This window comes from Setaria viridis, chromosome 9 (genome assembly GCF_005286985.2).
Source record: "Setaria viridis chromosome 9, Setaria_viridis_v4.0, whole genome shotgun sequence".
Lineage (NCBI taxonomy): Eukaryota > Viridiplantae > Streptophyta > Magnoliopsida > Poales > Poaceae > Setaria > Setaria viridis.
In genome coordinates this window covers 66,646-89,397 of record NC_048271.2, presented here as the reverse complement: position 1 = coordinate 89,397, position 22,752 = coordinate 66,646, and the positions used below count along the sequence as shown (strand labels likewise).

Here is a 22,752-nt window from a genome sequence, read left to right as displayed (position 1 = left end):
ATGATGCTCGGATCATTAATTAATTAATTAGTTTAAGATATTAGCTTATAGGTTAGGTGCTCTCATTTGCGTCATGGATAATGTCATCTCCTACCGTTGATGGATTTGACAAGTTTTATTCAGTCCTTCAATATGATTTATATATATACATGTAATTTGTCATATATGTATCCATAAATGCCTATAATATCGCACGCGAACACATGTGTGCACATGTTTATGGCGCATACAACTCCCTAATTTATAATTCTTCGATTCGATTCGATTCGATGTACATATATATATGACATCTCATGGGCAATTCATTCTAAGTTGTAGGTCATTTTCATATTTTATATTTATAGATTTTATTATATATCTAGATAGATACTAGTGTATATTTAGGTACCTATGAAATTAATTTTCTAACACCGACCATTATACATGTTAGGCTACTACCTGGTACTGCAGCATACGCATGTGGTGGTTGAATTTTCCGATGGCCGGATTGATCGGAATCATCATGGACTACGTACGCAGGCAGAGATATGGATGAACAGAATGATAGATATATAGGATTCAGCTGATGCAAGACCCAGCAAAATGTATAACAACACTAGCTTGGCTTGGCCGCCGGCTGCGCAGCCGTCGCCGCCCAGCCCAGCCCTGACGTATAATATAATGTTCCGATTCATTCCACGGTCAATTCAAAACCTACCTAATTAATTAATTACTTAATATATATGCATGCTCCATGCACAGCTAACCCTATCATTCATGAAAACAGCATGCATTTGTGCTTTTTTTTTCTTTTTAAAAAAATCCAATCAACACAGCTAGCTTGGACTTCCACCGGGCCGGTCGCAGCTTTAATTTCCCGGTTTTTCGTATGTCTATGCATCAGTTTGATGCGGTCGGTCTACACATGGAAATAAAACGTCGTCGTTCAAAGTTGTACACATTATAGTATAGATAGACCTGTACAATATTTAGTGAAAAACGACCATCACATTCATCATGCATGCTTGTGATATATATGAATCTCGCACGAACCAAGCAACTCTTTAATTAACTTCTTCCCACAAATAAATAAACATGTTATATGTCGCTTTGATTGTATATATTACTGGCTCCGATCCAGCACAAATTAAAGCTAGTTAATTGTTTGGAATCGTAAAATTAAATAGACCTTTTAATTTGCAACAGAGAAAATGTTACCCCTCCGTCCCAAAATATAGCTACGTTTAGGTTTTTCCAAAGCCAAACTTTTCAACTTTGATCAACAATATCTCTAAAAATAATTTACTTCAAATAAAAAAGATTACATATTATAATAGTTGGCTTCACAATAAATCTAATAACATTATTTTTAGTCTTCATGATTATTTCGCTCAAAAATGAAAAAGTTTGACTTTGAAAAAAATCTAACTGCATTCTGGGATTACTTGGAGTCAGCGGCAAGCAACCTTGAAGCAAGATGAATTTTAGTTTGGCCGATGGACCAGATCTTTAATTTGGTCAACAAAGCAATGGAGTCCTAGCTAGTACAGTACATTATGGAATGGTTCGGCGACGCATCTGCTGACATCAGTCCGGCCACATGCTGTACATGTGCGCTGTGCTGCATATACATATACATAATTAGAATGAGTGGTGGATGCATACGTCGTACGTCCACCATATCATGATATCATATCCATCGGATTTTCTTCTTTCCAACAATCGATTATTAATTCCCGCGGAGCGGAGCAGGCCGGCTGCAGCAATACAATTCATACCCGGCCCATATATGCACAGTGTGTATGTGCTTCTCTCCATCCTAAACACTATATATACACACATACATGCTCAAACATACAGCTAGCTCATGGCTGCTAGCTAACTCGATCATCATCCAAGTCTCGTGATGGCCGAGCATCAGCAGCATGCGGCGCCAGCGCTGGCGTCGTCGAGCCGCCGGAGCCTCAGCTGGGGCTCCTCCATCTCGCAGTCGTTCCGGCAGATGGAGACAGAGGACCCCTTCGGGCGGGCGCAGTCGGAGCACGACCACCGCGTCGACGACGAGGAGAACCTGCGCTGGGCGGCGCTCGAGAAGCTGCCCACCTACGACCGCATGCGGCAGGGCATCCTCAGGAGGGCGCTCGACCAACAAGAAGGCGGCGGCGGCGTCGAGGTCGTCGACATCCAGAAGCTCGCCGGCGGCGACGGGGGCCGCGCCCTCTTGGAGCGCCTCTTCCAGGACGACAGCGAGCGATTCCTGCGCCGGCTCAGGGATCGCATCGACATGTATGTAATCATGCATCGATTTCTAGCTCGATATGCCATATATCGATCGCCGGCTGATGACCATTCATTGCAGGGTGGGCATCGAGCTCCCGACCATCGAGGTCCGCTACGAGCAGCTGACGGTGGAGGCGGACGTCGTCGCCGCCGGCCGCGAACTCCCCACGCTCTCGAACGCCGCCACCAATTTTCTCCAGGTTCATTGTTAATTACTCCCTCCGTTCTTGACACCATTAACTTTTTTCATTTTTATTTGTTTTCCTATTCATCTTTCCTACAAATTATTTTGCAAATAAATAAACTTACAAGTTATATTTATTTTAGTTAACTAACTCATGGTCAAAGTTGGAAGTAAAAAGTCGTATATTTAAGAATGGAGGGAGTATTCATCAACTTCATTCACTATTTAATCAATCAAATTAACTAATAATCTGCATGTAGATAGATAGATAGATAGATAGATACAGTACATAGGTATAGATAGATAGCATGCACTGTGATTATGACGTGCCTCCATGCATATATGCAAGCTTCATTCTGTTGGGGCATGCATGCCACGTGCACAGGCCCGTACCGTTAACCTGACTTTAGGCACGGCACGTGCACGTATTTCTATTTTTTTCAAAAAAAATATTTAGGTTGTTTATGACATCATCAGCGCGCACGCTAGAAAGTAGTAGTAATCGTATGTGGTTAAGAAATTACCTACGTACTAGCTACTAGTCAAGCAAGCAAGAACAATTGTTTATTTGAGAGATGGCAAAAGGCACACAAAATTAAAGTTGAAAAGACAACCGATTCAAATTGACCGACTAGTTCCCTTGAAATAGGCATGGATGATCGCTCGCCTGCACATGTTCTGTGCCCCTGTTTTGCTTTCAATTATATTCAACGGGGAGTACGACCTCCATATATCGTACCAGCACCAATCAAGTCTGAGACGGCAACGGCTTGATAAAATCCCTTTTAGCACAAAAAATGACTAACCAAATTATTTTCCTTGTGTTTAAGCATTCTAGGACATTGACACGATCTTCGATACGTTACTTTAACCGATGATATCTATAAAAATAAATTACTTGAAATAGAAAGAATTGCATATTATGCTAGTTTGTTTCATGGTTAATCTAGAAACATCATTTATACGTTGGCAACCTTTATAATTTTTTTCGCTATTAACGGTCAAAGTTTAAAACCTTTGACTTCTGAAAAAAAATCTAAAAATGCTTATATTTGGGGATAGAGGAAGTAACCTAAGTATATACATGCCCTGTTTAAATTTTTATAAAAGGCTGCTAAAAAGAAAACCTCTATCAGTTGCAAACAAACTCTACTTATTATAGCCTGTCCATAGTTCAATTTTCAATATTTAACAACCCATCCAGTTTTATGCACATTAAATATAGTGACACATCAGCATCTGTGATGATATGGTACCGTAATTATGAAGAGAGGCCGGCAACTGCTTTCCTTTTCTTTCTTTATTTTTCGTTCCGAGAAAGAATGTTGACCGCAGTTAGTTTAGCATGTTCTAGAAGCTGTCTCCTTTCAACTTCAATCAATATGACTTGTTGCTGTGTATGATCTGAGCTAACAGAGCACGCAACTCACCGATATATGCTGCATTGCAGGGCCTCATTGGACGGTTTGGTTCTTCAAACAAGAGGAACATCACCATACTTAAGAATGTCAATGGTGTCCTTAAGCCATCCAGGTACACATGCACCTATTTGCTTAGTGCTGTGTCGCCATCCAAATCCAACTGCTCCCTGGATCTTTCAACCCAACTCAACCTGATCATCTGATGCTTTCCGTGTCCTCTCCTTCAGCTAACCGAAAGTAGTTGGTCTAGCTAGCACTAGCAGCATCATTTTCTTAAGAGGAATACGTTACTTTTTTTTACCCTTTTATGATGAAGTCAAATAATAAGGTGTTTTAATTTTCTTCCTTTTTCTATATATCATACTTTCACGTACTCTGTTTCAGTCAGAAGTACGTATGTGCCAATCAATCTTCCTAGCTAGAAGAAATTCCAGCTATGAGTTTTGTTTCTTTGCATCATATATGCTCCCGCTTGCCCTACTCTATACTACTACCTGATAGTATTGAGCACTGTAAAAAACCACTAGAAATAAATGAAAGCAACTACTGAGCTATCTGTTTTCAGGATGACGCTTCTTCTTGGGCCTCCATCCTCAGGAAAGAGCACGTTCATGCGAGCACTCACGGGAAAGCTTGACAAAAATCTCAAGGTTTAGCATGGATCCATCCATCACCTTGTGCCATTCTGTCAGTTTCGCCTATATCCGTTTATATATGTCACATGCTGCTGTGTCGTTCTATTGCAAAACCAGGTCTCTGGCAGCATCACATATTGTGGCCATCCACTTTCAGAGTTCTATCCTGAGAGGACGAGCGCATATGTTGGTCAGTATGATCTCCACAATGCAGAGATGACTGTAAGAGAGACGTTGGATTTCTCCAGGAGGTGCCTAGGCATCGGTGCCAGATATGAGATGCTCGCAGAACTTGCGAGAAGGGAGCGGGACGCAGGCATTAAGCCAGACCCTGAGATCGACGCTTTCATGAAAGCTACTGCAGTACAAGGACAGGAGACTAATATTGTAACAGACGTCACTCTCAAGGTGAGTGAGGTTCTGATCGAGTTTACTGATAGATGGTCAAAAAACTTCAGGATTGCGTTTACCAAAAACTTGTCTTCTCATCAGGTGCTTGGGCTGGACATCTGTGCTGATATCACCATCGGCGATGAGATGATCAGAGGAATTTCTGGTGGGCAAAAGAAACGTGTGACAACCGGTATGGATACAAATCATACCAGGCCAATTCATTTTCTATGCAAATTAACCCACCAGGATTATCTGTCTATTTCTTTTTCCCTTGTGTGTAGGGGAGATGCTAACGGGACCGGCAATGGCTTTGTTTATGGACGAAATATCCACTGGTCTGGATAGCTCGAGCACATTCCAGATCGTAAAGTTTATGAGTCAGCTGGTCCATGTGATGAACGAGACTGTCATGATCTCTCTGCTCCAGCCACCACCAGAGACCTACAATCTTTTTGATGACATAATCCTACTATCAGAAGGATACATAGTGTACCATGGGCCACGGGAGAACATCTTGGAGTTCTTTGAGTCTGCTGGCTTCCGCTGCCCTGAAAGGAAAGGTGTCGCCGACTTTCTTCAAGAGGTCACCTCCAAGAAAGACCAGCAGCAATACTGGTACCTTGATCAGGATCAGTATCGTTATGTATCCGTAGCAGAGTTTGCAGAACGTTTCAGGTCTTCCCATGTAGGCCAGCTGATGCACAAGGAGCTGCAAACTCCTTTCGACAAGTCCAAAACCCATCCTGCTGCGCTGACCACCAGAAAGTATGGGCTTTCCAGCTGGGAATCGTTCAAGGCGGTGATGTCGAGAGAGCAGCTGCTGATGAAGCGCAACTCCTTCATCTACATTTTCAAGGTCACCCAGTTGATCATCCTTGCGCTCATGTCCATGACTGTGTTCCTCAGAACAAAGATGCCGCATGGCCAGATTTCTGATGGCACCAAGTTCTTTGGGGCTCTGACTTTCAGTTTGATAACGGTCATGTTCAATGGGTTCGCTGAGCTACAATTGACCATAAAGAAGCTTCCAGTTTTCTACAAGCATAGGGATTTCTTGTTCTTCCCTGCGTGGACCTTTGGGCTGGCAAACATAATCTTGAAGGTCCCTGTCTCGCTCGTGGAAGCAGCAGTATGGGTTGTTCTCACGTACTATGTGATGGGCTTTGCACCTGCTGCAGGAAGGTATGCATAATCCTAGCTTGTACCAACTTTCACCATTCGGATTTCGTCATTTGATCATATCATGTAGCAGCTTCATGATGAGTTCATCTGTGTGTCGGAAATATATAGGTTCTTTCGTCAGTTTATAGCTTTCTTTGCCACACATCAAATGGCAATGGCTTTGTTCCGATTTCTTGGAGCAATTTTGAAAACAATGGTCGTGGCCAATACTTTTGGAATGTTCGTGCTGCTTATGATTTTCATCTTTGGAGGATTTGTCATCCGTAGAAGTAAGTATGCTGCCGTGTAATAAAATTCATTTACATCTTTTCATTCAATTGGATGGAAGTAAAACCTTTTGATTCCTGAATATGATATATGGACAGATGACATCAAACCATGGTGGATCTGGGGTTACTGGGCATCTCCTATGATGTATAGCCAAAATGCAATATCTATCAATGAGTTCCTTGCCAGTAGATGGGCTATTGTAAGTTTTTCTTCTTCTAGTAAAGGTGGTGGTTGTGATTTTGAATTAACGACATCCATTTTAATACAGCCAAACAATGACACGACTATTGACGCACCAACAGTAGGCAAAGCTATTCTTAAATCCAAAGGGTTGTTTACCGGAGAATGGGGATTTTGGCTTTCCATCGGAGCCCTTATAGGATTCATTATTTTGTTCAACGCCCTCTACCTTTGGGCCCTGACATACTTGAGTCGTAAGCACTATTGTTTTTTCTTCTTGTATTTACTTACTGTGGACACTTTGGTGAGGGGGACTTACATCACTTGATATGTTTTGTTCCGTCCAGCAAGTAGTGGCTCCAATGCACAAGTTTCAGAAGGTGAAGACAATGAAAGTGAAATGGTAGAACAAGGAAGAAACAAAGATGCAGGAGTAACAGAGAGAGCAGCAGAGTCACGCGTCACTTTGCCTTTCCAGCCTCTTTCACTTTGCTTTAACCATATAAACTATTATGTGGACATGCCTGCAGTAAGCCTAGCTACGTTCTTCCTGATGAGTTCTCATGCACACACATCATCATCATATGATTCATGACACAAGTTCCTTATCTTGTTTTTTTCAGGAAATGAAGGAACAAGGATTCACAGAAAGCCGTCTACAGCTGCTCTCCGATATCAGTGGTAGTTTCAGGCCAGGGGTTCTGACAGCATTAGTTGGTGTGAGTGGAGCTGGAAAGACCACTTTGATGGATGTCCTGGCAGGAAGGAAAACTAGCGGAGCTGTTGAAGGAGATGTTACCCTGTCCGGTTACCCCAAAAAACAAGAAACTTTTGCCCGGATCAGTGGCTATTGCGAACAGACTGATATCCATTCCCCGAATGTTACCGTGTATGAATCCATAGCCTACTCTGCGTGGCTGCGCCTTCCCTCAGATGTTGACGACGTTACGAAAAAGGTACTAGCAGCAGTTCGTTCCGTTCTTTTTTTATTTGACGTTGCCTAGCTCAAATTTGAGCTAACCAGCGTCATGTAAATCAGAACAGAGGGAGTACTTACTTGAAAATAAACAGCAACTAATCGTTCGTTTCTGACTTATATATTGCACTGTTAGATGTTTGTGGAGGAAGTGATGGCCCTTGTAGAGCTTGATGTGTTGCGCAACGCGCTGGTGGGTCTCCCTGGAGTGAGTGGGTTATCAACTGAACAAAGAAAAAGGCTGACGATTGCCGTGGAGCTGGTAGCAAACCCTTCAATCATCTTCATGGACGAGCCAACTTCTGGTCTTGACGCTCGAGCTGCAGCAATTGTCATGCGTACAGTGAGAAATACAGTTAACACGGGGCGTACTGTGGTTTGCACAATCCATCAGCCCAGCATTGACATATTTGAGTCTTTTGATGAGGTTCTCAGCTCATCTCTCTAGCTATAACCCCCCCAATCTCAAAACTGTTTTTTTATTTTTATTTTTTTTTGCTCACAATGCAAGGCAATTGGTTTCTTTTCCAGCTTCTGCTTTTGAAACGAGGAGGGCAGGTTATTTATGCTGGTGAACTTGGTCGCCACTCTCACAAACTAGTCGAGTATTTTGAGGTCAGTCCTCTTTTCTTATGTGTTTCAGTTTGGGGATGACAAAGGTTTAGTTGATTCCGTAACTTGCTAACACATATGACAAGTGAATAATCTCATTTCCTGCAGGCGATTCCAGGTGTACCAAAGATCACGCAAGGATATAATCCTGCGACGTGGGTGCTGGAAGTTAGCTCTCCTCTATCTGAGGCTCGCCTGAACATGAATTTTGCTGAAATTTATGCTAACTCTGTGCTTTATAGGTAACTAGCCTCACCTTATCACTGACTTGTTCTACGTACAAATCCTTGTTTTTTCGAAGAAAAAAAATCCCTGAAAGCGGAGAGTGAAAAATGGCAGCAGCTGTCACATTCATCCTGTTGTCTATTTTCTTGGGTAGCATGGTTTCACAATTCTTGTACATTGAGGAATTAAAACTATGATTAATGCAATATTTGACTCTTCACACTTACTTCATAACTATGATCAGGAAAAACCAAGAACTAATCAAGGAGTTGAGCATTCCCTCACCAGACTACCAGGATCTGTCATTTCCTACAAAATATTCGCAGAATTTCTATGGTCAATTTGTTGCAAACTTCTGGAAGCAATATCGTTCTTACTGGAAGAATCCACCCTACAATGCCATGCGCTATCTGATGACACTGCTCTTTGGCCTTGCATTTGGTACAGTATTTTGGCAAAAAGGAAAGAACATGTATGACCCTTCTTCGATGCTGTAGTTGAAACAAAAATTGTTTAAATAATTCTATATTAGCTTCTGTGGTGGCACTAATAATGCTTATATATTTTTTTACAGAGATTCACAACAAGATTTATACAACCTACTTGGAGCCACGTATGCTGCTACCTTCTTTCTTGGGGCTTCCAATTGCATCACTGTTCAGCCTGTTGTGTCAATTGAGCGAGCAGTTTTCTATCGCGAAAAGGCAGCGGGGATGTACTCTCCATTATCCTACGCGTTTGCGCAGGTAATAATCCTTAACCTTGTTGGTATTAATATAAATTAATGTTTGAGCCCATTTGAAATTAATATATTACTTGTCCATGTAGTATATTTATAATGATATACTACTTGTTCATATTTATTCTTTGAAATTATGAGCTTAATTTGTTAAAATTTCTCATTATTTGAGCTATGATGTTTTCTCAGTTTCCTTATATACTAGTAGTATATAATTAGAGAAATTTTGGCAGGCATGTGTGGAGGTCATCTACAACATCTTTCAGGGGATTCTGTACACGGTCCTGATATATGCGATGATTGGATATGATTGGAAAGCTGATAAATTCTTCTATTTCCTGTTCTTCATCACTGCGAGCTTCAACTACTTCACGACGTTCGGTATGATGCTGGTGGCATGCACTCCCTCTGCATTGCTGGCAAACATCCTCATCACGTTTGCGCTACCCCTATGGAACCTCTTTGCTGGATTCCTCGTCGTCAGACCGGTGAGCAAAGCAATGCAATCTGACTATCTGTGACCTTATTAATAATGACGCCATCATATTAATTGCTGCATTGCAGGCAATACCAATTTGGTGGAGGTGGTACTATTGGGCCAACCCAGTCTCCTGGACCATCTACGGTGTCGTGGCATCACAGTTTGGCGAGAATGGTCGTTCGATTTCAGTTCCCGGAGGGGCGCCCGTGGCGGTGAATGAGTTTTTGAAGGATAATCTCGGCATCCGGCATGACTTCCTAGGCTATGTCGTGCTCGTCCATTTCGCCTACATCATCGCCTTCTTCTTCGTCTTTGGTTATTCCATCAAGTTCTTCAACTTCCAGAAACGTTAATTAATTAGCTCCGGAGTCCGGTAAACTACCAGATTCCATCATATCTACAGGCAGGCAGTAGACTGTAGACATCATCTCAATCTCTTCTCTTAATTCATAGTTGAAGCCAATATGCAGTCCCAAGCTTTTGTACTTGTGTATAGTTATCGTAAGTGGAAAGCCGTGTAGGATTTTACTGCAGTAGCTATCCCTGCTTCGGAAGGGACTATATGTAAATTGAAATATATATATATATATATATATATAATTTCTAACGAAAGATGCCCAATTTTCCAATTTTTTTGAACAGACAGCAAAAACTTTGCTGAATTTTTATTAGAAAGAAGAGAAAGAAAAGTTTTAAAAGGAATTACAACCGGTGGCGCCAAAGGGCGCCCAACTGTATAGGAGAAAAAAACAAACCAAAAGAACCACCACTGCACGATTACAGCTAACAACTCCCTGCGCAAGAACTAAACGTTTGGGTGGAGGTGTTGGTTGATGACAACTGATACTGCTGGAAATCTTCCCTAATAAGGAATGCCACATCCTCAAAAAGCTTACTACCCTGATTAAAATTTCTTCTGTTTCGTTCTTTCCAGACATTCCAACAAAAATAGATGACAAACCCATCGAAGAGCGGTCGGTTCTGCATCCCAATCAGTATCCTACCTCACTTGCACCAGTTTGTGAATTGAGGATGTCCCATTCGCTGCGGCACGTGATGTAGATCAAACCATGTAGCCCAACGGTTCCACACCGTAGCGGTGTATGTGCAGTTCCTTGCATAAATGTGTCGACATCTCTGGTTACACGTTGCATAGCTTGTAGATCGGATCATTTGGCCAACCCCTTTTTGCCAAATTACCTGCCATTAGAATTTTCCTATGTAGTAGCTGCATTTCGGCTCTGCTTTCGCCTTCCATATCGGGGTGACGTTGATTTTCTTTGTCCGGCCGTGGAACTGGATGAGCTATGCACTTTTAAGTATTTTTCATTTTCTGTCCAGCGCCACTTGGTCTCATCCTCAGTGTCTAGATTGCGGTGAATGTATATGGATTTCCTCCCAAAGATTTCCAATTTCAATTGTGACCTGGGGAACTCTGAACCAATTCTAATTTTCTCTTTTTATAAGTAATTCTGAACCAACTTTTAAATAAAAAAATAAAACAAAAAGGAAAAAGGGGGTTGGACTTGCTGCAGTTGGGGCTCCTCTCTAACCCAGCCAACTAATCAACCACCGCTGCTCCGCTGGTCGTCTTCCACTCTTCCTCCTCCCCCCCCCCCCCCCCCCCCCCCCCCCCCCCCCCCGGATCCAGCTCAGCTCTCGTCGCCCTGTGCTCTTCTTGATCTGCTCACCCGTACTTGGGAGGATCGATCTGCTGCTAAGAGGAAGGGGAGTCGGGTCACATGATGAGATGGGGGAGCAGCGGGCAGGCCGCGGATTCCTTCTACCAGGTCCGCCCCGATTGCAGCCAAAACGTCCCCAGCACCAGGTTCAAGATCAAGGTGAGTGAGCTCATACTTCTTAATTCTTTCCTCCCCGTCCCCGATTGGTTCGAGATCCAAGCCCCAGCTGCTTTGGTTTCAGGTCGGCAAGACACTGAGCGTTCGGAAATGGCACGCTGCGTTCACGCGTGAAGGCTGCCTGGATATCGCTTCGGTTCTAAGCCGCATACAGAGAGGGGTACGCTACGCTGCTAGGATGTTCCTTGCTCATACCCAATATAATAAATTCATCTGGACCTCAACCGTCTCTGTATCTGCTTGCTTTCCTAGGGTGTCCACCCTGCCATCAGGGGAGAGGTTTGGGAGTTCTTGCTTGGCTGCTATGACCCCGAGAGCACCTTCGATGAGCGGGAACAGATTAGGCACAGGAGAAGGTGACCACTCTCTCATACTGTGAACTAGTACTTCCCCTTTTGACGTTCCCTGCGGAATTTGATGAACTGAATGCTGCCGTAAACAACAACTATCCCAGGATGCAGTATGCTAGATGGAAGGAAGAATGCAGAGAGATGGATTCTCACGTTGGCAGTGGTAAAATTGTCACCGCCCCAATCATCACTGAGGATGGAGTCCCTATTAAGGATCCATTGGTTTTACTCGAGGCTGCTTCGGACACACAAGCTACTTCCACCAGCAGCAGTGGAGCTGAGGTCAGCGACTCCCCGAACCGTGTCATGGATAAGAAAATCATTGAATGGAAACTTACGCTGCATCAGATTGGTAAGGCCTAACCTGCGATTCTTTCAATACTCTTGCCTGCCATTGTTCCATTGCTTTCTTCTTTCCTAATGAAGCTGCATCATAGGCCTTGATGTTCTACGCACTGACCGCTCCATGGTATTTTATGAGAACAAAGAAAATCTTTCAAAGTTGTGGGATATTCTAGCTGTCTATGCATGGATTGACAAAGAAGTTGGTTATTGTCAAGGTGGGTACCTCGCTCTTTGACAGTAGCTTTTGTTTATTGTCTCCACGGTATCTTACATAAGTTTCTGTTTTTTTTTTCTTTTCCTCATCTTGATTAGGAATGAGTGATTTATGTTCACCCATGATAGTACTGCTCAATGATGAAGCAGATGCATTTTGGTGCTTTGAGAGGTTGATGCGTAGGCTGGTACATACTGCTTCTCCATCAGTTTTTGGTTGACATGATTCTTTCATCTCTTTTAATCGCCGTCTGCTTGAAATTTTCAAGCGAGGGAATTTCAGATGCACACAGCAGTCTGTTGGAGTGGAAAACCAGCTTCAACATCTTGCTTCTATTATTCAGGTGCTCGACCCAAAGTTACATGACCACCTAGGTACTGAACAGAGACTTGTAGAGCTGTGAGACATTCAACCCGTGTCACCATTTGCTGGTTTTGCATTCTGTAACTGGTTCATGTTGACTCCTGAACACAGAAACACTTGGTGGGGGTGACTATCTCTTTGCATTTCGCATGTTCATGGTACTGTTCCGGCGAGAACTGTCATTTGGGGACTCCTTGTACCTTTGGGAGGTAAATGTTACATCTTGACATGTGGTTTTAAATAAAAAACAATTGATCTACCCGTATGAAGTACAATATTTAAACTAGGACCATTGGATTTTATTTAGGCCTCAAATTGTCAAGGAATGGAACTTTTTCCTTGTCATAGTCTTTTGCTCTGTTATTTACTACTTCTCCTCTACAAATATATCGAGAATAAGTTTGGTCACTGATGCCATCCAACATGGTGGATGGCTTCTTTCATTTTACACAATGTGTCCACTCGCAAAATGCATGGTGTGAGGTTTTAAAATGCCTACTTCAGAAAATTATGTGACCACAGCTGGTGGTGGTTACTAGTCATCTCTCGTTTTTCTCTCAAAATTATCTTAGAATTTCTTACAGCATGTAAAATGTAAGAATTTTAATGCAAGATCAATCAACAACAGTTCTGAACACTATCTAGTTGGGGATTAGGGACTAGAATACATGGTGGCACTAAAAACACTATCTGAACTTTGGTTAAATTATCAATCCACATGGATCCGTGCTGAGTCTGGTGCATCCTGCAGGCCAGCACACTTTGTCCAAAAAAACAAAGATATATGTTCTATCTTCAGTTGCATTTAACTCTGGCTTTTCTGCACCAAAAGAAAAGAAGCCAAAACTTTGATAATTGTGAAGAACCGTGGAGTGCGCAATGTACTTACCATCTAATTGTTTTCAAAAAGTGTGTTGTGGTCTACCATTGGTAACTGTTCAGTGACCTTAGGAAGTTAGCCAACCATATTTAGTACGTGGCTTGTGAATAAATTGGTCGATGACTAATGGCCATATTATTCCACATCCTATCTGCAGATGATGTGGGCTCTAGAATACGATCCTGACATCTTCTCTACTTATGACGAAGCTGGGGTGGCAACCCACAAAATTGAAGGATTTAAACCAAAGGTAAAATCAATACGTCAGTTTGGCAAGTACGAGAGGGAGAATATGAAGAATGGGGCAAATGATGGTGATGGACCTGTCCCTATTTCGGTTTTCCTGGTTGCTAGTGTTCTGAAAGAGAACGGTCCAAAGCTGCTGCAAGAAGCTCGAGGGATCGATGACGTTATCAGGGTAAGCTGGATCAAGCCATTCCTTTCCTTAGAATCTCTCTTTTCCGTTCTTGCTTTACAAAAGAAACACATAAGGCTGCATCACTATTTCACACTGTGAAGGAGTAGAATGACATATGCAAAGACTCATATGAGCAGGAAAAGGGGAACACTGGACATTGCAAGGGAATTGTTCCCAGACCTGAAAAAAGGAGAAAACATTTAAAGTTTTGTATGTGGATTTAGCATCATGTAACTCTTGCTTTCTTTTTTTTTTTGTGTAACTCAGATATTGAACAATATTAACGGGGACTTGGATGCACAAAGGGCTTGTGCTGTTGCACTGAAGCTTCACAAGAAGTACCTCAAAAAGGTAATTAGCTGTGGAAAAAAATTTCTTGTTTTTCAGCCGCAGATGTGCACAGCTAGTTGGCTTCTAATCTTACGCAACATTTGTTCTCTTCGTCAGTTGCAGGGAAAGAAAACCTAACATCAGGTGGTGAGAGGCTGTATATGGGACTTGCCACAAGCCCACAACCACAGGCCGGGGGTTGTAAAGAGCAAGAGAGTGGTAGTTGTTATGTGTAAAGAGTATTGACCCCATGATTGTTCCCGGCTTCCTTCCATGTATCGAGTGAATGAAGACAGAATAAGGTAATCGTCCACTGTAGGTTAGTATTCTGTTCAACGATGGAAGTTGAAATGTATTACTTGCCCACACTCGAACGAACAGACGAAAATTGTTGACTTGTGGTAATGAATTGTAAAAAATACATTATTTTGCCCCTTATATTCTCTACTAGCCCGGCGTTGAATATTTTTCTAATAGTGACTGCACATGTTGCCAAAAAAAAAGTTGACTCCAAATGGGTCCGGCACACATGGAACTTAGGATAGAGATAAAAAAAACACATGATGTGGCTGCTGGGATTCGAGCCCAGGTCTCCACGGCCACAACGTGGAATTCTCACCACTAAACTACAGCCACTTTGGTGATGTATTCTCTTTCGTGACCTTTGTTATAGAATGCTTTGGTCCTTGATTCTCAATCTATCAGGAATACGGCGTGCTTGTGTTGGTGGTTGCCGGCCACGCCCAGCCGAGGCCAGCAGCGATGGATGCCATGGCCATGGGATGGAACTTGCTTGCATTGCCGTGCTTTGGGGCGATTCCAAGCTTGCCGAAAGAGGAAACCGCGCCGCGCCGTCAGGGGAAGGGAATGCCGCCATGAGTGAGCTTCCTTCCTTCAAGTATCCTCTCGCCCTTGGTTAATTAACTGTCACCCGCGTGCTAACAGCTGGTTAATACTCCATCAATTCAATCGGCTGGCTAGCAGCTGGTTATTATTAGCATGCACCAAGGAGGAGGAGGCGGCAGCCGCGCCCGCCGCACCCGGGACAGCTGCGCCGCCGCCCTCGCCAACACCCTCTGCTCCCTCCTCCTGGGCCTCCTCCTCGTCGCCGGCGTCGTCCTCTTCGTCCTCTGGCTCGGCCTGCGCCCGCACCGCCCGCGCTTCAACATCGCCTCCTTCTCCGTTGCCGGCGGCCTCGACCCGGACTCCAGCCCCGCCGGCGCCAGCCTCGCCTTCAACGTCACGGACCGCAACCCCAACCGCCACATCGGCATCTACTACGACGCAATGCACGCCTCCGTCCACTTCTACGACGCGCTCGTCGCCTCCGGCCCGGCCTTCGCCGCCGGCTGGTACCAGCCCAACAAGACCACCACCTCCATCACGGGCCGCCTCGACGTCCGAGGCCCCGACACCACCGACGCCTCATGGCCCACCTTCTCCGCCGCCGTCCGGGCCGGCCGCGTCCCGCTGCGCCTGCAGCTCACCACCGCCATCCGCTTCAGGGTCACCAACGCCTTCCACTCCGGCAGCCAGAGGATGCACGTCAGCTGCGACCTGGTCGTCGCCGCCGACGGCGACCTGCTGCCGGACTCCGTCGGGGCCGCCTGCGACAGATACTTGTGATCGGCTTTTCCCCTCATCAAGAATACACGAAATCACAATTATATTATATGCTGTGGAAATATTATTATGAGATTTCTTGATTCTCTCACAGTAAACTAATGATGTTTATCGGCCTCTTGTTTCATTCACATACAATTGGGCACGCTGCAAACCTTCAGCCAGCATGTTAATTAATAATGACCTACCACCGCGCCAAAACAAGTCAATAATACGCACGGTTAAAAAGAATAACAACCCGATGAGTGTGTAGACTGACCAAGGACCGACTGCAATGGGCGCGTTCGGTGCATGTGCAGTAAAGCACTAAAGCTTGTGCCTATGTGTAGCACTGTACGTGCAGCAGCTAGTGTTCGTGCCGAATAGTGTCTTGGACTAATTTTATTTCAAATCGCATGGAATAGTGTCTTGGACTAATTTTATTTCAAATCGCATGGGATATTTGATACCAATTAGAAGGATTAAATGTGAACTGGTTATAAAGCTAATTGAGGCTAATTCACGAGACGAATCTATTAAGCTTAATTAGTCCATGATTAGCCTAATTGGATTAAATGTGAACTAGTTATAAAGCTAATTGAGGCTAATTCACGAGACGAATCTATTAAGCCTAATTAGTCCATGATTAGCCCACTAATTAGGCTTAATAGATTCGTCTCGCGAATTAACCCTCATTTATACAATTAGTTTTATCATTAGATTATATTTAATACTATTAATTAGTGTGTAAACATCCAATGTGACAGGGACTAAAGTTTAGTCCGAGATATCCAAACACCCCTAATCATTCTTTAAAGGGAATTGTTAAAAGATCCTCGATTCCTAAAGAAATCGATGTAGATCTCTTTCCGCAATCCAACTCGCTATTTATTCATAATAGAATGAATCAATTAGCCTTTCTAAAATATAAAATGTGTACAAATGCCTATGTTAGAAGATACCCACAGTTTTATTGAGGTCAGCACGTCGGAACATCTCGCCAAAAATCCAACGATTTCGTGCCCGTGCCCATGCATTGCTACGGGTTTCAAAATCCAACGATTCTGGTCCCTCAGTCCAAAAAAATACAATACAATTCACATTCTTTTTGAGACAAATGGAAAATGTATTTTCTAGCTAATATATATGAAAGAAATATCTTATGTGCATTATAGTTCCGATTAAGTAGTGTTATGGTAACCTTCACTTTGTATTATTGTCAAATGTCTTGCAAGTACAACTTGTAATTCACTTTACTGAGCACCTCCTTAGAAGCCCATGATTAAAAATCTACCATCAACACCTAAGGTTGTTTAGAGATATGACCTTTGTGAACTACAAACCTTTAAGATTCACCTTCAAAATAATACAATATACGAGGCAATCTAAGATGCACTGCCATCAACGTACATGGTCAAGTAAATCTAGTCTGTAAGTTGGGATCTGGCCACGATCAATCTACTAAAAGTATTTGACTTATTCAATATAAAAATGGTCTGGTAAATTCAATATGAACCCATGCAAGGGCAAAACCTTTTCTTGATTTGTATAGCATTTCGCATTTGGAACATGCTCGTTCAGCCTGTCGTCTTATTTCCATCAGTTTTTTATTTGCACACTACAGCCAGCAAAGGACAAATATTGCATACACGCAAATTTGAGAGGGCATCACTCAGACTTGCTTTAAATGGCCTCTAAGGCCAATGACATCTGAAACTGAACCATCCTATACAAGAAAAAACACTTCATGAGACACTAAGCACAGGAAAGGGCTTGAAAAAAGTACAAGATTATTTTCTAGTTCAAAGTTCATGGTCCCCTTAACACCCTCTGAATTTCAACTGAAAAATAGAAGTGCAAGTTTAGACACAAAATTCCAAACCTAGAACATGCTTCCTGCCAAGTGTAACATTCCGCCCAACATTTTCTTTTAAGCTAGCAAATTAACTTCAGAATGTGTCAGTATGTGATACATAATGACACTAACCTAACTGATCTTAAAAACCGGCATGTTAACATGGTTTGAGGCACATGACACTAAAGCATTTCTTCCACCAATTAAAGACAAGTTTATTATAGATCGTTGCTTTCATACAATGCCAATGAAATCACCCAGAGGCATTGGTTAAACAAAAAATAATCGATGAGCTTATTGTGACTTTCCTGTATTTATTTCCAATAAGAGACAACTTAAAATTTCCAATTTCTTCTAGCATGAAAAGGAAGTCTTTAGCAAGGAGCTATTAATTGTCCGACAACCGGAGATGATTGCTGATGGCAAAGGAAGTTTCTGCAAAGCCTCTAAATTAAAGTTGGAATGCTATCATGGTCTAGGTGCAGATTCCATTGATTGTGCCCTACATACCATCTTACTCAATTTTGTTGGAAGGCATGGTTAACAGCAGCGGTACCTGAACTGTTGCGTCCCTCTTCTGCTAGAATGTCTCGAAGGTGGAGATCCACATCGTGAAGAAGTTGTACCCAAGAGCCAACAGTGCGCTGCCAAATATGCAAAGCCCCAGGCAGTGTCCAAAGAGCACCCGCATTGAAGCAGTCAATCCTGGATTAAGAATCCAGATGCCAGACAGTATGACCATCCATTGATCTTGAGAAGATGCAATTGGCAACAGAATAAATTTTGGAAAGAAGGGTGCAGGAAGAGTGCCTCAGGATCAGTATAACGCCAGAGGCTAGTGTATTCATAGCAAAGAATTGCATTGGAGCAATGGATAAAGGAACTCACTTCTTGCAGGAGTAGCGCGTGGACTCCCTTTCAATGCGACCCAGCATCTTCCTCAGTTGGTAGTACTGAGGAATCAACCAGGTTGACAAGACACCTAGAATTTAATCTACAAAGATGAAGTATAGTGAGTTTCTTTTTATCAAGATGGTTATAAATTGAAAAATGCAATATACAATCTCTGTCCCTTTGAAGCTATCATAACTGCAGTTAAAAAAGGTGTAATCATAGACTCATGTGTTTCGTTGAACTGAATTAGAGCATGACCTGCAGATAGAATAATTGTTCTGCATTCATATTCTAGCAATAGGTAGCCAAAAAAAGATAGCTCATGCAGTTTACCCATGCATGTCAAAGCCGCCACTGAATAGTAGTCCCTAAGAATGCATCTTTGCTAATTCAGGATTAAACGATAGAGATAGGTTGAATTCACCTAGTATGTTGACATGGCATCATATAATATTAATGGCAGAAAAAATGCTTGTATCCCAACCAGATAAGTGAAGAATAAATAGTGCACTATATATTGTTGTTTTGAGGATGATCGCTTCAAGTTTCAGGCTGGCAAACTGGAGTTTCACCACACAGCATGATTAGAATGTACTCGACTATAGGCGGCTCAAGTACTAAGATGAATATCACAAGCATCTTCTGAATATTATTAGCAAAAAAGTTTCTGAATAAAAGAACAGAAGCAAAAAATGATCTCGGATGGGTCAGGTCATCAATGTTGGCAATCAGTATCCTAGCGCTACCTTCACCTGACCAAATTGTTGTGCATTGAGTGATATTTTGTTTAAAAGCAAGGCAAATATATAGCCATGTTCACCTGACCAAATTGTTGTGTGTTCCATCATGTGAGACGACAACGTTGCGACATCCACCTACCGAAATGGGCATACTGTTAATAAAGCAAGAACAGAAGCTGTAAGGATATGTAGAACTGAATAAGAAAAAATCACCATGAATAAAACATAGTTCTGACTGGCTTTCCTAGCACCCATGCTGACAGACAGGTTTTACCCAGCACCCATGCTGACATAGTTAAGTTCTTGAATCAAGAAAAGGAAGTCATCCAAGTTTGCATTTACATATACTATAATAAACAAACATAAAAACACTGCAAAACATACTTCTAACCTTCAAAACAATTAACTATGTAACAGGTACATGGATCATCTAAACATGAATCAATTACAAGTAAATAACGACCTGCACATATTCTCCGTTATGGACAAAAGTAAAGAAAAGGGACATCTGCATCTGTAACTACATGCTCATACATGGGTTGGCTTGCTAAGGATGAGGTTTAGAGCATTCGCCTATATTAGCAAACAAGCACATACTTACCATTAGCATTGTTGAGCGATGCACTCAACGAGAACTAAAAGCTCCTGCAGTGCATGGTAGTGGTCCTCCAGTGATATAGAGGAATCATTTAAGTAAGCAATAGCAATCTTCATCAACACAGCAGGGGATGGCATCTTTAACTTCTCAATCAGTTCTTGCAGGGAAGTTGTTTGTATAAAGATAAGGCAACCACTAAAAAAATTGTTTTTACATCTTCCAAACATTGGTCTGGACTCTGAAGATCAACTTCACAACTAAGAGAAATAGGAGTTTCTATTCAGGAAAATCCTAAATTAATGGAAACAAAACTTAAAGAGAATTCTAAATTTAAATTAAAAATATTCCCTCAGCCCTGCAGTAATCTTGTCACCTTAATTTCCAACTATTATATGAGAAACTTAGACCCAATAGTACATCCAATTCTGCAGTCCTTCTCTCAATCTCAACTTATCTGAAGCTAACTCCCTTCCCAAATCAATGAAGTCGTATGAAAATACGAATAAGCACAGGCTGCAATTTTCAATAACCAAATTGAGCCAGATTATAAAATAACACAGGTTCAAGCCCTACCAGGATTTGCATCCTTGCACTTGGATGGTTGGACCTGACATTGCTGATTGCTCTCCTAGCACAAATGGCTCTCAAAGGTCATCAACTTGTTACACATACTCACATGCCATTATCCCAGGACCACGCTTCCACAGCAGCAATCTTCAACATCCCAAGTACTATCTAAGCTCCGAAGTAACTTCCCTCTGCTATCAATTCCACTAAAATCTACCGGTACTGAAAAGTAACAACTAACAACTAACAAATCTACCAGATACACTATTTGCTGCCGGTTTAAAATGACCAGCTGTTATGCCTATTTCTGCTGTATTGCTTGATCAAATTTGTTTGTTTTTGCTTGCTGATCAGTAAGCTTATAAGTTCGTTTTATGAAAGTATAAGCTGAGAAGCAAGACACAAGCCAATCACAGATACATAAAACAAGTTGTACAAGCAAACAACACATTATTAAATAATAACGATAGACTGGCACCCACTGTTTACAGGAAAGGATTAACCATCCAAGAAGCGAGAGGGCGCCAAAAAGGGTGCATTATTGTAATTCTACCTACCATCTAAGCCGCTACGATTTTGTTCCCGTAGCTCCTTGCTTCCCATAGGCGCGAACAAGGCAGACCCAGAAGGCAAGGATGGCAGCAATGAGGGCGCTTTGAAGGCAAGCCCAGGTGATGAGCACCCACGGCTGGTCATTAAATAACACCGAGAAGCAAGAGGTCAAGGCAACAGCAAGGCCAATCCCCTTGTAACCGACATTGAAGAGAGCTTCCCGTGCTGCGAAGGGTGCCTCCGGCAAGAAGAGGGTGATGTGCCCCGTCGCCAAAAAGACCACTGCTTGGTAGACGCTGGCCAACATGATAACGGGCAGCCACCATGGGATGCCGCTCCAGAAGGATTTGCTAAACACGATGTTGGCTAAACATGCTGAACCGAAGATGAAAACAGGTGGCATGCAGACAACCGTTATCCACTCAGCACCAGGAGACATGTTCATCTTCTTGTTCCTTTCCCCAATCGTCAATGCTGACGACGCTGATGACGCTATTACCCACTGAAAAGCACGGGGTATGCTGTTGTCCATCTTCAACTTCAATTCCTGACCGGTGGTTATGTTGTTGTCCATCTTCAACTTCAATTCCTGACCGGTGGACATGATTCCAGTTAGCAGGTGCCTCTCTCGTCGGCACAAAGCAACTCTTCAAAAATAAGATGAGATATGTCCTGAAAAAATAGAAGCATAGTCTAATATCAGTTACTATCACATAAGAATGGTCTTCCAAACAAAACCATAAAGACTATCGTAACCAAAACTTTCTGAAGATGTTTTCCATCACCAACAAGAACGCTACAGCCCTCTCGTCGGCGGTGGTAAATCCTCCACCACGATCCCGACCTCGCCCAGCCGCCTCTGCTCTCAGCCACCCAACATCTACAGCTCTTCACCACCACCACCCAACGCTGGGTCAGCCGTTGCCGGTGCCCCGCACCGGAACCCTAACCCCAACTCTAACCCTGGCTTACCTCTGCTACAACATGGTAGGGGAGGAGGACGCACCTTATGTGTTGGACGCGCTCTGCTAGAACATGGTAGCGGAGGAGGACGGACCTTATGTGTTGGCCGACTCGCCGCGTCGAGGAGAATCGAGGAAGGGGATCACCAGATCAGGAGGCGGAGGCGGTGGTGCTACGGCGGAGAGTTGGGGCGAGTCGCGAGTCGAAACAGGATGGATCGGAAGGCTAAAGGGATCCCTATTTATGGAGGAGAGGCAAGAAGAGAGATGGCCCGGAAGGCAAAAGGATTGTTGGTTGGGCTGGTTTTGACCCAATAGTACCTCTCATGGGCTACAATCGATGATGGGCAGGACTGTTGGTTGGGCTTTTGTCTTGGTCCAGTTAATGTTTCCGTCGACATTTTGTCTTGTCTGCTGCTTCATAAAAAGAAAACTCTTCATCTTTTCCCATCTAATCTTGCAGTTGCACTAATAATTGCGATGTTTTCTTCAGAGCGGTAGGCTGTATATTTATTTGGTATGTCATTTGGAGCAGCTTATTGCCATATCTTTCTTCAGTATGCATGAGATTATTTTTGGGACTCGTCAATAACTTACTTCTCCTTGATCCACATCTCCAGGAAGCCACTAGAATTTAGAAATCCAACCACTAGATCTGAATACTTA

At 42.9% G+C, this 22,752-nt stretch overlaps 3 protein-coding genes, 1 long non-coding RNA gene and 1 other non-coding gene across 15 annotated transcripts; 3 read left to right on the top strand and 2 right to left on the bottom strand.

The window, feature by feature from the left end:
• Positions 1-1,835: 1,835 nt before the first annotated feature.
• On the top strand, positions 1,836-10,148 carry LOC117836170 (ABC transporter G family member 48). The gene is made up of 19 exons (XM_034715549.2): positions 1,836-2,265; positions 2,339-2,459; positions 3,894-3,976; positions 4,430-4,514; positions 4,617-4,907; positions 4,992-5,082; positions 5,174-6,074; positions 6,183-6,343; positions 6,440-6,543; positions 6,613-6,778; positions 6,872-7,053; positions 7,148-7,480; positions 7,637-7,927; positions 8,032-8,115; positions 8,221-8,354; positions 8,582-8,809; positions 8,912-9,083; positions 9,310-9,564; positions 9,641-10,148. Exons 1-19 carry the CDS (start codon positions 1,886-1,888, stop codon positions 9,908-9,910), a joined length of 4,332 nt encoding a protein of 1,443 aa, XP_034571440.1. The 5' UTR covers positions 1,836-1,885; the 3' UTR covers positions 9,911-10,148.
• A 1,049-nt stretch (positions 10,149-11,197) lies between these two features.
• LOC117836171 (rab GTPase-activating protein 22) lies at positions 11,198-14,754 on the top strand. Its single transcript, XM_034715550.2, has 11 exons — positions 11,198-11,398; positions 11,481-11,576; positions 11,669-11,772; positions 11,871-12,118; positions 12,204-12,326; positions 12,424-12,512; positions 12,594-12,699; positions 12,800-12,897; positions 13,726-13,986; positions 14,254-14,337; positions 14,434-14,754. Exons 1-11 carry the CDS (start codon positions 11,300-11,302, stop codon positions 14,452-14,454), a joined length of 1,329 nt encoding a protein of 442 aa, XP_034571441.1. The 5' UTR covers positions 11,198-11,299; the 3' UTR covers positions 14,455-14,754.
• A 126-nt stretch (positions 14,755-14,880) lies between these two features.
• Positions 14,881-14,952, bottom strand: TRNAH-GUG (transfer RNA histidin (anticodon GUG)). Its single transcript has one exon. It is a non-coding gene; the product is annotated as a tRNA-His (tRNA).
• LOC117836172 (NDR1/HIN1-like protein 13) lies at positions 14,902-16,059 on the top strand. The gene is made up of 2 exons (XM_034715551.2): positions 14,902-15,195; positions 15,301-16,059. Exon 2 carries the CDS (start codon positions 15,316-15,318, stop codon positions 15,940-15,942), a length of 627 nt encoding a protein of 208 aa, XP_034571442.1. The 5' UTR covers positions 14,902-15,195; positions 15,301-15,315; the 3' UTR covers positions 15,943-16,059.
• Positions 16,060-17,245: 1,186 nt separating this feature from the next.
• On the bottom strand, positions 17,246-22,341 carry LOC117836173 (uncharacterized). Of its 11 annotated transcripts, none has more exons than XR_004636030.2 (6): positions 22,182-22,341; positions 19,621-21,796; positions 19,488-19,542; positions 18,662-18,767; positions 18,330-18,523; positions 17,246-17,644 (listed from the first exon to the last, which is right to left on the bottom strand). It is a non-coding gene; the product is annotated as an uncharacterized lncRNA (long non-coding RNA). The 11 variants fall into 11 exon arrangements; XR_004636027.2 differs by having other exon boundaries at positions 18,330-18,478; XR_004636029.2 differs by having other exon boundaries at positions 18,330-18,478; positions 19,488-19,559; positions 20,009-21,796.
• Between the last annotated feature and the right edge of the window lie 411 nt (positions 22,342-22,752).

Excerpts from the sequence above, each read along its gene's own strand:
- LOC117836170 (XM_034715549.2), top strand. The coding sequence starts at position 1,886 with ATGGCCGAGCATCAGCAGCATGCGGCGCCAGCGCTGGCGTCGTCGAGC. Across the intron at positions 3,977-4,429 it reads GGTGTCCTTAAGCCATCCAG|GATGACGCTTCTTCTTGGGC; the intron begins GTACACATGCAC and ends ATCTGTTTTCAG. Across the intron at positions 6,075-6,182 it reads TTTGCACCTGCTGCAGGAAG|GTTCTTTCGTCAGTTTATAG; the intron begins GTATGCATAATC and ends GGAAATATATAG.
- LOC117836171 (XM_034715550.2), top strand. The coding sequence starts at position 11,300 with ATGATGAGATGGGGGAGCAGCGGGCAGGCCGCGGATTCCTTCTACCAG. Across the intron at positions 12,119-12,203 it reads ACTTACGCTGCATCAGATTG|GCCTTGATGTTCTACGCACT; the intron begins GTAAGGCCTAAC and ends GCTGCATCATAG. Across the intron at positions 12,513-12,593 it reads AGAGGTTGATGCGTAGGCTG|CGAGGGAATTTCAGATGCAC; the intron begins GTACATACTGCT and ends GAAATTTTCAAG.
- LOC117836172 (XM_034715551.2), top strand. The coding sequence starts at position 15,316 with ATGCACCAAGGAGGAGGAGGCGGCAGCCGCGCCCGCCGCACCCGGGAC.